This window comes from Dama dama, chromosome 1 (assembly GCF_033118175.1).
Source record: "Dama dama isolate Ldn47 chromosome 1, ASM3311817v1, whole genome shotgun sequence".
In the NCBI taxonomy this organism is placed as follows: domain Eukaryota; kingdom Metazoa; phylum Chordata; class Mammalia; order Artiodactyla; family Cervidae; genus Dama; species Dama dama.
Window position 1 is genome coordinate 51,201,774 of NC_083681.1, and position 14,580 is coordinate 51,216,353.

A 14,580-nucleotide genomic window follows, 5' to 3' on the forward strand; every position below is an offset into this window, starting at 1 on the left:
CAGATTCAGAGGTGGAGAGGCAGGGGAGAACAACTTCACACTTCACCTGGGTAACAATGCTCTGATGCTTTTGACATTTTTCTCAAGCTGCTATGAGAAACCTTGCTGGGGCAGCAATGACACCTCCGCCCTAGGCTACCACACACCTAGGCTGTCGGTCTGGCAGCCTTGCTGATGGTTCTGAGAGCTGAGCATACTTCTCCCCTCTGCTGAACCTCCCCTCAGGTCAATGTTCTGACCCTCGAGCAGTCAGCAAGGCTGTCTCTCCTGGCATCACTGCAAACTCTAAAGCAGCCACAGTTTAGCTGCCCTGTTGCTGGAAAGTGAGGGGAATCTCAGGCTCTGTGAGTGAGCCAGGATAATGGGTGGGCAGCAGAGTCAATCTGGACAAGCAAAGCTCAAACGTAAAATATTCATCTCTGTCTGCAGTCATTTCAACCTGCCATCTTCTCAATTCCACTTTCGAAAAACCACTCACCAGAGGCAATTCAGACTAACTCGCCCAGGTACCTTCCAACAGACATGTGACCAAGCCCTGGTAAAGGTGCATATCAGTTCTTTCCTCTGGAGAAGTCCAAGCAATCACCCACACAGTACCCCAGCAGGGCAATGAGGACCACTCCATTTTACAAGCACAGACATCAAGGCACAGAGGAAGTCTACTCTTTGTCCTGGATCATTGAGTAAGTCAAGGGGCCAGTGTTAGAGAGATTATATTCCACATACAGGAGGGGGAGAAAAAACAGTATTCAGGGTATTGTGGAGGGACTTGTGAGGCTAAGGGAACCAATAAAGCTGGTTTCTAGTTCTGGGGCAGGGCTGGGGCAGGCTAAGTCCGCAGGAAGTAGAGGAAGAATAAATCCACATTCCACACAGTTGCCTTAATTATCTTATGGAAACCTGCTTCATTGTGCACTCATTTGAGACTCCACAGGTTGAGGCACTTTTGGTAGAACACCAGTTAAAAGGTTTTCCTACCCCTCTCCTCAGTCATGAAATCAGGCCTCTATTTTATTCCCAAAGACCTGACGTGACATAAATTACAGAGCCAGAGGGGGGCTGTGAAGGGGATCTGCCCCAAGCCTTTGGGTTATCCACGAGTCCCCAGAGGATGAGCAACTTGCAGGCTCTCACCTGAGTTGCTAGTAGAACTGGCACGGAGAACGGCTGCTGGAAGCTGCAGGGAGGAGAGCCTGCAGAACAGCACAGTAGTCCACACTTACCTTCTAAAGAATGGATTCCCTGCTCCTTGGCAGTCTTGTATACACTGCTAAAGTCGTCCCCGAGGTTTGGGTCAGCACCAGCTGCAAGGAGGACCTGCACCACACTGGAAGAAATCAGACAGACCTAAGTGTCAAAAACAGGAAAGGTCCAGGAAGTAAAGACCCCAATTCTGAGGCATGTTTAGGGATTGGCTCTGCCTCTGTTCACCTGAGTGGTACAATGGACAGAACATGAACTTTACAAGTATCGAACACGAGGATAGGAAAGTTGGCTCTGAAACATTACTGGCCGAGAGGCTCTGGACAAGTTATCTAACATCTCCCTAAGGCTCAGGATCCACAACTGTAAAATATGAAGTGTTTATTCAACAACTACTTATCAAATACTTACTATGTTCAAGTCACTGTTCTAGGTACTAGAGTCCATGCCTCAGGGAGCTTACAGTCTCTTCAGGGAAGGACAACAATTTACCATAAAATTCTAGCAAAGTGTGATGAAGGCTATGATGGGAAAAGTACTATGTATGGTGGGAAACCAAGGGAGGGGATCAAAAAAGGCATCCCGAGGTAAGTGATATTAAAGACCTAAAAAGGCTGAATAACCAGATCCAGGTTGGTGAAGTGGGAGGACCCAATGCATTCACAAATCCTGGAGGCAAAAAAGCACGAAGTTTCATCTGAAGAAAGAAGATCTGGAGTAGAAGGTGTAAGGGGAAGAGAAGTGGGAGATGAGGTAAGCCACTGAAGGGCTTAAAGGGGAAGTGACATGGCAACACAAGCTTTTCCTCCCCACTTATATGTGTACACACACACACACACAGAGTACAAATCACACTGAAATATTAAATTGAAAAGTGAAAGTCTTCTCTTATAGCCATCTCCTCAATCTAAATTCCAGGAGTAATTACTATCTATAGTTTGGTGTGTTCTCTTCTAAATCTTTGCTATTAGAAGAATCACTCCTATAGCTATGTGAGAATGGACTGGAGGGACGAGGACAGAGGCAGGAGGCTCCACAGTGAGGTTAGATTAGGTGAAGTTATAAAGCACCAACCACAGTGCTTAACCCAGGAGTGCTCTTTATATGTTAGTTTCCCTTGTCTTATGTGATATTCCTGCTAATACTTCCCCCTACTTTTTTTTTTCTAATAAAAAAGGTTCATGTTCACTATAAGAAATTTAGAAAATATAGCTAATCAAAAATAAAAAATTGTTCTAGAATATATAACATCTTTCCAGTTTTTTCCAATGTATGCACATTTTTATTTACAAAAAAATGGGGTCATATATAAGTTCTCCCTAAACATATACATACCTCTTCCACGTATTATATATTTGTCTATCACATTGTTTTTAATGATTGCACAGTATTCTACCATAAGGCTTGTCTATACTTCATTCAGCCAATCTCCAACTATAAAATAATTATTTTTTAATATTTCTATAACAATCTATTTCCTTTGAATAAATTCCTAAGAAATGAATTTCTAGATCAAACCTATAAACATTTTTAAGGTTTTTGATAAATGTTACTAAACTACCTTTCAGAAAGAATGTGATTTTTATTTCTACTATCAAAAGAAGGATGAGAGTAACTATTGTGCCTTCCTTTCATCAAAATGTAAGTGAGTGACTGAAGGTCACTCAGTCGTGTCCGAATCTTTGCGATAGTCCATGAAATTCTCCAGGCCAGAATGAGGGTAGCTTTTCCCTTCTCCAAGGGATCTTCCCAACCCAGGAATTGATCCCAGGTCTTCCGCATTACAGGTGGATTCTTTACCAACTGAAGCCACAAGGGGAGCCCAAGAATACTGGAGTGGGTAGCCTATCCCTTCTCTAGCAGATCTTCCCGACGCAGGAATCAAACCGGGGTAGCCTGCAATGCAGGCGAATTCTTTACCAACTGAGCTATGAGGGGAGCCCTTTCATCAAATGGGGCATTTTTTTTCTTTTTCATAGTGTGTTAATCTGGACACAGAAAATGTGTTAGACAGAAAATGGAATCACATCACTGTTTCAATTTGCATTTCTTTGATTACTAGTGAAGCTGGACTTTAAAAAAATCTTTAGCAATCAGTTTTATCTCTTTTTAAATGAATTATAATAATCAATTGTTTTTATTCTCATGAATAATGTCCTTTGCCTATTTTTCTTTTAGTATGTTCATCTTTTGCTCACTGGACTTCAAAACTATTAATGCTTTTGAAGGCATAAATTGCAAGCATTAAAAAAAAAATTATTCTAGGGAATTCCCTGGTGATCCAGTGGTTAGGATTTGGTGCTTTCACTACCAGGGTCTGGGTTCAATCCCTGGTCAGAGAACTAAGATCCTACAAGTCATGTGGTGACATGTAGCCAAAAATAAATAAATAAAAATTTAAAAATTACTCTAATTATCATAACTATTAAAAAACCAAACTGTAATTTTAGATTCTCTCCGTTGTTAAGTTTTTCAGTATCTGTAGTCAGTATTGTTGTTGGTTTTCCCTGTATTAACTGGTTTGAATTTCATAACCTTCAACAGGCACAGGACCTGGCCCAATTATCTGCTGAATGGATGAATGAATTTCAGTAACTCCCATGCACACACATACATACACACACAGTCCTCATAGATAAGTAACATGGTCAAGTGAGTCTCCTGACTCTAATACCCCTCACCTAAAAAGATTTTAAGAATTACCTTTTGTAGGTAATTTATCCTGGCTATGAATTATGATCCTAAAGAGAAATGAGAAGGGTCTCTAAGCAGCTAAAATCCACATCTAAAAGTCAAATGTGTAATTCACGGCAGACACTGTCAGGTTTTTAGTTGGAGACTATTTGCTTATCAGTTCAGTTCAGTCACTCAGTTGTGTCCAACTCTTTGTGACCCCATGGACTGCAGCATGCCAGGCTTCCCTGTCCATCACTAACTCCTGGAGCTTACTCAAACTAAACTTCATCGAGTCAGTGATGCTATCCAACCATCTCATCCTCTGTTGTCCCCTTCTCCTCCCACCTTCAACCTTTCCTAGCATCAGGATCTTTTCCAATGAGTCAGTTCTTCGCATCAGGTGGCCAAAGAATTGGAGTTTCAGCTTCAGCATCAGTCCTTCCAATGAATATTCAGAACTGATTTCCTTTAGGATAGACTGGTTGGATCTCCTTGCAGTCCAAGGGACTCTCAAGCGTCTTCTCCAATACCACAGTTCGAAAGTGTCAATTCTTTGGCACTCAGCTTTCTTTATAATCCAACTCTCACATCCATACATGACTACTGGGAAAACCATAGCTTTGACTAGACAGACCTTTGTTGGAAAAGTAATGTCTCTGCTTTTTAATATGCTGTCTAGGTTGGTCATAACTTTCCTTCCAAGGAGTAAGTGTCTTTTAATTTCATGGCTGCAATCACCATCTGCAGTGATTTTGGAGGCCAAGAAAAGAATATCTGTCACTGTTTCCATTGTTTCCCCATCTATTTGCCATGAAGTGATGGGACCAGATGCCATGATCTTAGTTTTCTGAATGTTGAGTTTTAAGCCAACTTTTTCACTCTGCATTTCACTTTCATCAAGAGGCTCTTTAGTTTTTCTTTGCTTTCTGCCGTAAGTGTGGTGTCATCTGCATATCTGAGGTTATTGACATTTCTCCCAGCAATCTTGATTCCAGTTTGTGCTTCATCCAGCTCTGCATTTCACATGATGTACTCTGCATATAAGTTAAATATGCAGGGTGACAATATACAGCCTTGATGTACTCCTTTCCTGACTTGGAACCAGTCTGCTATTCCATGTCCAGTTCTAACTGCTGCTTCTTGACCTGAATACAGATTTCTCAGGAGGCAGGTGCAGTGGTCTGATATTCCCATCTCTTTCAGAATTTTCCACAGTTTGTTGTGATCCACACAATCAAAGGCTTTGGTGTAATCAATAAAGCAGAAGTAGATGTTTTTCTGGAACTCTCTTGCTTTTTTGATGATCCAGTGGATGTTGGCAATTTGATCTCTGGTTCCTCTGCCTTTTCTAAATCCAGCTTGAATATCTGGAAGTTCTCAGTTCCTGTACTGTTGAAGCCTGGCTTGGAGAATTTTGAGCATTACTTTATTAGTGTGTGAGATGAGTGCAATTGTGTGGTACTTTGAACATTCTTTGGCATTGACTTTCTTTGGGATTGGAATGAAAACTGACCTTTTCCAGTCCTGTGGCCACTGCTGAGTTTTCCAAATTTGCTGGCATATTGAGTGCAGCACTTTCACAGCATCATCTTTTAGGATCTGAAGTAGCTCAACTGGAATTCTATCACCTCTACCAGCTTTGTTCAATAGTGATGCTTCCTAAGGTCCATTTGACTTTGCATTCCATGATGTCTGGCTCTAGGTGAGTGATCATACCATTGTGGTTATCTGGGTCATGAAGATCTTTTTTATACAGTTCTTCTGTGTATTCTTGCCACCTGTTCTTAATATCTTCTGCTTCTGTTAGGTCCCTACCATTTCTGTCTTTTATTGTAATTTACTTATACAGTTTACAAATAATTTGGAAAGGACTGTCATTAGTCTTCCTACTTCTCAGAAGATGAAAAGTTAAGAGGGTTCAAAAAGGCTGTTAAGAGATGGGCAAACTAACTGCAGGCAGTGAGAAAAATATATCATGGCAAAGGATGCAGTATGGTACAGTGGTTATAATGTTGGCTTTAAAATCTGAGACCATGGTACAGATGGGCTTCTCTGGGGAAAATGGATAAGAATCTGCTTGCCAATGCAAGGGATATTGGTTCGATCCCTGGTCTCAGAAGATTTCACATGCCTCAGAGCAACTGAAGCCTGTGCACTACAACTACGAGCCCACTTGCTGAAATTACTGAGACCAAATGCTGCAACTACTGAAGACTGCGCATCTAGAGCCTGTGCTCCACAATAAGAGAAACCACTGCAAAGAGAAACCTGTGCACTGTAATGCAATGCAACGAAGAGCAGTCCCTGCTCTCTGCAACTAGAGAAAGCCCACGGAAAGCAACAAAGACCCAGTGCAACCAAAAATAAATCAATAAATAAATTTTAAAAAATCCGAGTCAATATGAGCATCAACATGAATAATGACATTAACGGACTATCACCCATTGTATACTAAGATTCCAAGAGTCCATATAGTCAATGGGTAAGAAGGGAAAGCTCTTTTTTTTTTTTTACTGTAGAACGACAATTAATAAATGTAGAACAAACGATGAAATTAGAAAATCACTCTGTATCATAATTATCAGATATTAAGAGTATCTAGCTCATATGACTCTGTTAGTGCATAAAATGTGCTTTAATAGTGTATGACACATAATAAGTGCTTAAAAGACATTAGTTATTATGACTGTGTACCTGACCCTATGGTTGGGCTGTAGGAAAGTCAAGAGACTTATGAACTGACACACAAATAGGGAAGATGGTGACATTTTATAACAAGTACAGGGAAGCACTATCATTTACTAACTGTGATCTTGGACAAATTATTATACCTCTGAAGCTCTTATTTCCTTACTAGAATAGTAGGGATTATGATGCCCCCCCCTCCCCGTAAGTTATAAGATAAAAACTCTACAGTGCCTGGCACATCAAAGGAGATCCACAAATATGAGCTCTCTTCTCTGTGTCCATATAATCTTAGTGATAATTACATAGGCTGAAGTGGGCTCCAAATCTACACCTAATCAGCCCCAGCACTCGTGCTGCCTGCTGTGTTAAGAAGGCAGCTCTTCTATATTCTACACAAGTTGGCTTGTTTTAAAATTTAAGTGAGGAGGGTTTGTCAATCTAAACTCAAAGGGACATAATTTGGTTAATGCTCAGCTGCTGTGTCCAATCACTACTCAATCACAACCCCTCCCAGGGCAGGCTGTCCCTCTAGGCATTTAGTGTCACTAACTGTGCTACCTGGGCCTCTCCAGGTTCCTGAGTATTGATTCCATCTGTCCAATTTGCAGGCTGCAAGACGTGCCCAAGCAACCAAGTATGCTACCCTTGGCCCCAGGGGGCAGACAGTGGTCTGGCAGGATGGGGAGAGAAAAGTGATGAGGCTAGGCCCTGGGGCTGCTAACCCAATCAAAAGGAATGGGCAATTCACTTCACAAACTTGGAGGACAAGGAGGGTAAGCATCCAAGCAAGTGACTCATTCTGCAACCTTGGAGAAGATTCCTTTCACTTTTCATAAATGCAAAAGGCAGCAGCCCTTCAATGGGATAGAGCTAGGACTAAAAGAACCACGGCTGCTCTGTGGTCCAGAGTGGCACCAAACAGTTTATCAGATAGCTAGTAAGCTTTTTGTCCAAGAGTCAACTCATACTTAAAAAGCATTTGACCCAGAGTTCCATGGGGATTAGGTCTTTTTTGGAGAAATCAGTCCAGATCAGGCTAAAGGACTACATGACTATAGTTAGCTTTGAAGACAAAAAGAACTTTGTGGACCTGTGGGATGCAGCAGGGCAAAAACAGGCTAGGAAGCCAGCCGGGTAAGAGAAACCTAGGGCAAGGCTGGTGAGAACAGGTTTAGCAGCAGGTCAGGCCCAGGGAGTGCCAAGAAGTTCAGAGTCAAAACAGAGCCAAGGGCCAGAGACCAGGCAGCAGAGACGTGAGGCAGAGAGCCAAAAGCCAGGTCATATGCTAAGGACTAGAGACAGAGGGAAACAGCAGACACAAAACAAGTCAACAACCAGAAACCAAGAAACACACTGGTATGAGGCCAAGGGAAGACAAAAGAAGTAGACACCAGGAGCAGCAATGAGAAGACTTTGGAAATGAAGAGATTTCTGTCTCTTTGACATTTTTGTTTTTGCTGAAGCCGAAACAAACCCCCCAATTTGGAAATGTATCTGGGAGAAGGTGACGTATAAGAGATGGTGAGTTGGCCCACCTGGCTGACAAGGGGATTACCGGATCTGATGGTACAAAGGGAGGCAGGCACAGCTATTCAAGGTGATCCACCAAAGGATAACTGCAGCCGACTCTGTTCTGGTGCTGGCATGATGGCTATAACTCGTGAGGTTTGGGTTTAGGTATCACTACCTTAAATGTCAACAGCTGGTGCCAAATGGGCAGTACCTAATACGGGCTAGGTCTTCATGGTTTTAATAGCTGGATTAAAGGGGGCAGGGTACACCATTCCACTCACTCAAGTTTTTCTGTAACACACTCAAAGGAATTATGCTGACTACTCCATAGGTTCTCACTGGGCAAAGGCTTACAAACATCAGCAATTCTCCCAGCCAGTCAGAACTTGGCCTCTGATAGTCTGTGGAAAGACATGCCTACCAATATCAGTATCAACTTCAAAGGCTAGAAGAGAATCTCCAGATACCCTACTTCCAATACTAACCTGGAAAGTCAGAGAATGTCTGCAGCCCGAGAAGATGGCAGTTTAGAGTTAGCCTTTAGTGACTCGGCTCTGGTAGCAGTACGTGCCTTCCTGTATGTCCATCACAATCTATTCTGGTCTTATCTCTGCCCAAGTGAGCTGACTTACCAAAAAGACTGAGCTGTGTGAATGCTGAAGGTGAAGGTTGTGAGGGATGGTATCCAGCTGACAGGCTGGCAGAGGAAGAGCAACAGGACTGAGCTAGCCAGGCTGGGGGGCTGGCGGGTACTGCAGGCTTGGAAATCTGACTAGTCAGAAATGGTCAGGTATTGAAGACTGGCCTCAGGAAGGGAGGAGAACGCAGGTCTAGAACCCAAGACCTGGGTAAGAGTTACACAAGTGATTAGGAGTGGTGAGCTCTGAGTCTAGGCTAAGAGCTGTTTTCCTTCTACTTTCTTTTACTGCCTGCTCGTATAAGTATTCAATTTCTCAAGGGTACAGTGGAGCTAAGTAGGAAGAAGACAGCAGTCTAATATTAAGAGCTAGCATTTGTATATACTTCCTACCCACCAGGCACTATTTTAAATATTAATACTTTATATATACTAACATTTAATCCTCACAACAACCCTATGAGGGAGGTCAAACAGAAACGCAAGGGGTAAGTAACCTGCCCAAGGTCACTCAGTTGTAAGGAGCACAGGTGGGATTCAAACCACAGCAGTCTGGCTACCAAGTCCATGTTCTTATCATTCAGCTATATTGCCTCTCACGTCCCTTTATGGAACCCCAGGTAGCTAACAGTCTGGAGGACTTGCCTCAATTCAAGTTTTAGCAACAAGGCAAGGATCAGGAAGCCCCACAGAAAAATGAGGCAACAACACCCAGAGGAGGGAGGAAACAAACAAGATGATTAAGTATATGAAGAAATTCTCAAGCTCATTTGTGATCAGAGAAATGAAAAGATTTTTAAATGAGATAGCACTTTATTGGGAATTTGGGATTGATATGCATACACTGCTGTATTTAAAACAGATAACCAACAAGGTCTTGCTGTAAAGAAAATTTAAAAATGAGATAGCACTTTAAATTCAACATACTGGCAAAAGTGAGAAAGCTGAAAAGTACCCAGTGTTGGTGAGGCATGAGGATCTTGGATTCTTCAGGCACTGCCTGGGGACAGACTGATGCAGCCATTCCAGAAGTCATCTTGTAGTATTTGTCACATTAAAGTACCTGACCCAATAACCCAGCACTTTGCTCCTGAGTATACATATCTCAGAGAAATTCTAACACAGGTCCAAACATGGGAGATGTCCCCACACCTTTTGTGGTAGTGGGGAGTTGCAGGCACTCAGGTGTCCATCACTGAGGAAACGAGTGAGTTAAATGTGGTCTATAAAACATGATGCAGCAGTTAGAAGCAACAGGCTGGACACAATAATAGATGATCTTTAAAAAAGGGTTAAGGGGTCTCCCTGGTGGCTCAGTGGTAGGTAAAAAGAATCCATCTGCCAGTGCAGAAGACATGGGTTTGATCCCTGATCTGGGAAGATCCCACATGACTTGGAGCAACTAAAGCCCGGGCACCACAACTACTGAGCCTGTGCTCTAGAGCCCCTGAGCCGAAACCATTGAAACCTGGGTGCCGTAGAGCCTGTGCTCCAGGAGAAAAGAAGCCACTGCAATGAGACGCTCGGACACCACAACTAGAGAAAAGCCTGTGCAGCAATGAAGACCCAGCACAGTCAAAAATAAATAAATAAAATTATTTAAAAAATTAAAAAGGGTCGGATTTCCTGCCCTCATTTCTTCTAAAAGTTTATTCCTTCAGGGAGTCTCTCAACTGCAGAACTTCTAATTCCTATGTTGATCTAGTGATCTTGGGAGCTGAAGAATTAAGGGCCCAGTGAAAACAATGAATTCCCTGAAGTACACCAAAGACCATCAAATATATCCCTCCTGCTGGGAGTGCCCCCCCCGCTGCCCCACTTCCCCTTCAACTGGTTAGTGGTCACTCACCTTCAGGGCTCCTCCGTGACATAGTCATTAACTCAACTGAGGCCTCTCTGACTCTCAGCCCGGGTGCACGCCGTTCCTGCTTGCACAGAACCCAATTCTCACTCAAGTGGAAGGTGCCACTCACCATATCATATTGTGGTTGCCTGTCTATTTTTATTTACCTTTCCTGTAGGCCACAGGGCAAGGGCCATGTCTCAACCTTCTTTCCTAGCTTCTTGCCCAATGCCTAGATCACAATAAGTGGTCGACAGATGCTTTCTGAATGACTGTATGAATAAATGAAATAATTCATTTGGTGAGAAACGAGGGAGAAAGGTGGAAGGCAACTGTCTTAGCCCTTCCCAGCCTTCTAACACCTGAGGGTCCAAACTGGGTTGCAGGCAGCTTAGCTGTGGAAAACGTCCCCATCTTCCTCTCCTGAGCACCAAACCCTTCCCGACTTACACCAGGCAGTTCCCAAACAAAGATGAGGAAATGAACCAGAGGGTGGTCTCTAAGTGGCAGCTCCTGAGGCTCACAGAAGTCCCTTTGGAGCAACAGACCCCATGAGGCATGTTTTAATTTGCTGATTAGGCTGTAATTAGATTAGAGGTGGAAGCACCCTTAGGAAGCTGGCTCATATGGACCTTGATGAGCTCCCATTTTCAAGACTGTGGGGCGTCACAAAGCTCGAGAGGGCAGTTGCATCGATTGGCTTTCTGTTCTCAGTGGCTGGAGGGGCTTTGGGTCATCACACTGTTTAGGAAAGAGGGAGGAAACCTGTGGTGTGAGCTGAGGCCTAGGCTGGGCCAGGCACGTGTCAGAGAGGGCTGGTGAGCAGCTGGAGCTGGTGAAGCAAGAAGGGCAGTGATCCCAGCTCCAGGTCGTCCCCACACAATGTGGAGCTTCTGGAGAGGCTCCTCTGACTCCCCCTCCCCTTTACCCCCCACATCCAAGCATAGGGTCACCGTGTCCCAAGCAGAAGACAAAGAGTTGACCTATTCTCAACCCAGCGCACACCTCGGTGAGGGGAGGAAGCAAAGAGGTCACAGTTCAGGAGGTCTGTTGGAAGTCAAATGAGCTGTGGCTCATTCAGTCTACTGGCCAGTCTATGGGAGGTCAGGAAAGCAGGGTGGCCGGCTAAAGGCACGTGTTGAATCTAGAGATCCTGTGGTGAGGGGGCATGAGCTTGGGGCAGGGGCGGGTAGTGGGGAAACAGGATGGCAGTTTTCTTCTTTTTTGGGAGGATGGGGTGCAGTTTTCTTTTTAAAGTCAGCTTCCTTGGGAAACAAACTAAAGATTAGGTAGGAAGCAAGGTACCTGTGTAGAAAATGTGTCCCAGTTTTCTCGAATGAGGATGATATTTTATTTACTTCCCTCAAAAGGCAAAGATCAGTAATCATAATAAAGTAGCCATAGAGGGTTGAGCACTTTACATTTACTTTTACATTTACTATTCCAGATCATTATAACCACTTGCAATGAGGTGCCAGTCAATTTTATAAATGAATAAACTGAGGCTCAGCAAGATAACATGAGCTGTCCAAGTATACATGTTAAATAAACACAGGAACCAAGATTCAAACTCATTACTGTCTGGTGCACATTCCCCTAAACCACACTGGTTCTCACCCACCTGACCATCCATTAATCTGTCCTAACATCCAATAGTTGCTGGGCCCTTACTATGCACCAGGGACAGTGATATTTTCAGATAGTCATAAAGCTAGCTGGGTTAATAAAAGGGAATCTGATTCAGATAGACAAGGGTCAAAAATCAATAGTGTGCCCAGACAAGGTGAGATAATTTGGGCAAAGCTCAAGGAAGGCATAACACATTAAGTGGGCCACCAAACCAAGACTATCCATTACAGGGTTTCCAGGACAATCGAAATTTCACACTCTTCACCTAGTTCTAAACACAGGTCCATGCCTTTCAATCTGTGGTTCATAATACTTGGTCGCCAAACCAATGGGCCAGAGTGGTCAGGCCCTGGTTATTAGGGATTCTTTCCACAGTATGGGCTAGACCAGGCTCTCCATAGGCAAATCATCCATAAGAGCATGCTGGGGCTCCTACACTTACTACGTACTAGGCTGTCTTAAGTGCATTTTAATCTTTGCAACCACATGATGCTGAGGCAGGTGCCATTATTGTTCCTACTCTGCCGATGAAGAAACAGTTGGCAAGAGGTAGAGCGAGGTTTTAAACTCAGGTCCTTTTTCTGGAGCCCTTGTCCCTCACCACTCTGCCACGCACATCTAGACTGTGCTCCCTAAAGTGAGGACTGTGCCTGGCCACCTGTTCCCCTGCACATAGGGCAGAGTACAGGCCAGTAAATATTTGTTATCTATTCACTTCTCAGGCCTTAACACTGCACTGCTGGTGCACACACTGAGGCTGCAGTCAGCTCCTGGGCTCTACTTGCCAGAACTGCTAAATTGGGTTGCCCTGGATATTACTGTTGGTCTTGGTTTTAACTGCAGACTGAAACACTCATCCCCCCTATTAATTTTTATCACCACAGATTTAACCACTGCTCTATCCCATTGAGTTCTTTTTTCACATTTGCAATTCTTTCACCCAACATATCAGCTTCATTTAATTTGCCAGTTTGGTTGTCATTTATCAGTGGTCTCATTAGAATCAGTGATATGACTAGTGAATAGGACAGAACCCTGTGGTTCATAAGTACAGTCTGCTTTCCAGCCTGATATCCATTCATATATAAACAATGAACCAGATCACTCACCATTCATTAGTTTTAACTAAACTATTTGCTACATCATATTTTATTCACACAGATAGCATGAGAGACAGCCAAAACCTTGCTGCATCCCAGGCACACTCACCGTATTTACTGATATTTACTGTATATCCCCGACCCACCGGCCTGGCAGCCCTAATAAGCACAGCTCGTGGGTCTGAGGTCTTTAGAGAGATGCAGGAGCACACCACATCACAGTCCCTAGAAATGGAACACTCCTCCCCAGGCTGCTGAAGGGGATGAGCACTGGGTGCTCTTTTTGTCCCAACCGATCCTCTCGGTGAAGAGAGCCCTGAACACAGAACCCCAGGATGGGATACAGCGGTGGAAAAGTGGGTGGGTACCCTGAGACTGTCAAGTTAGGCAAATGAGCTGGCATCACTTCCCCAATAGTAGTGCCTGGGTGGCCTGAGGTCAAGGCATGTGTCTGCCAAATTAGAAACGGGTGCATGCTGGAATTGGAATATCATTACTATGAAACAGGATTATCTTGGGCAATGATTCTAAATGGGATTAGAAATGACTCTTTGTTACTCAGAGATAATCAGCCACAGCAGCAGCGGTGGGAGAGACGTCAAGCACGGCACACTTTTCTGGGGGCATAGTGCTGGCATTCTGGGCACCTGGCCAGAACCCTCAGCCACCCTTCCTTGCTGGGAAATACTGGCAACTGTTCTTCACCAGGCAGGTGGCCACCTGGGACAATAGCCATCTTCACGTCAAAATGCTCTGGTCTGGGGTCCCGTGTTCTAGGCACAGCTTCCGAGATGAAAAGGAGTAGAAAAAGAATTTCCAAAGCCCTACTGCTTCTGCATCATACAAAAGAGACACTGGTGAGAGGCAAGTAATAGCGCCACCTCCCTCAAAGATAGGCCTACTTGCAGGAAATTCACTAACTTCATGAGGTCACCCACAATCAGCCGCAGCAGGGTTGGTCACAATAATAATTAAGACACTACCACTACTACTACACTACTATTAACTAAAGTAGCAAACTCTTCTCCAGTGCTTATTATGTGCAGGCATCATTCTAAACACTTTTACATACATTTACTCACTTAAAAGCAGCTCACCTTCTTATCTCCGTATCATGGTTGAGGAAACAATCACAGGTAAGTGAAAGAATTTGTCGAGACAATAGGAGCAAGAGCCTGGATGTGAACCCCAGTCTTTCAGCTCTCGAGCTCACAACACCACCACATGCTGGACAGTCTCAGCCTGAAAGGACCGTGGCCTGTGCTGGATAAGGCTTTCCTTTATGTTCGCTG

General features: G+C 43.9%; 1 protein-coding gene across 1 annotated transcript in view; it reads right to left on the minus strand.

Moving 5' to 3' along the window:
* CLPB (ClpB family mitochondrial disaggregase) overlaps positions 1 to 14,580 on the minus strand; it is a 154,060-nt gene that overhangs the window by 99,477 nt on the left and 40,003 nt on the right. The window contains exon 4 of the mRNA XM_061149504.1: positions 1,224 to 1,327. Coding sequence (XP_061005487.1) covers positions 1,224 to 1,327 — 104 coding nt within the window. The remainder of the gene's footprint in view (positions 1 to 1,223; positions 1,328 to 14,580) is intronic.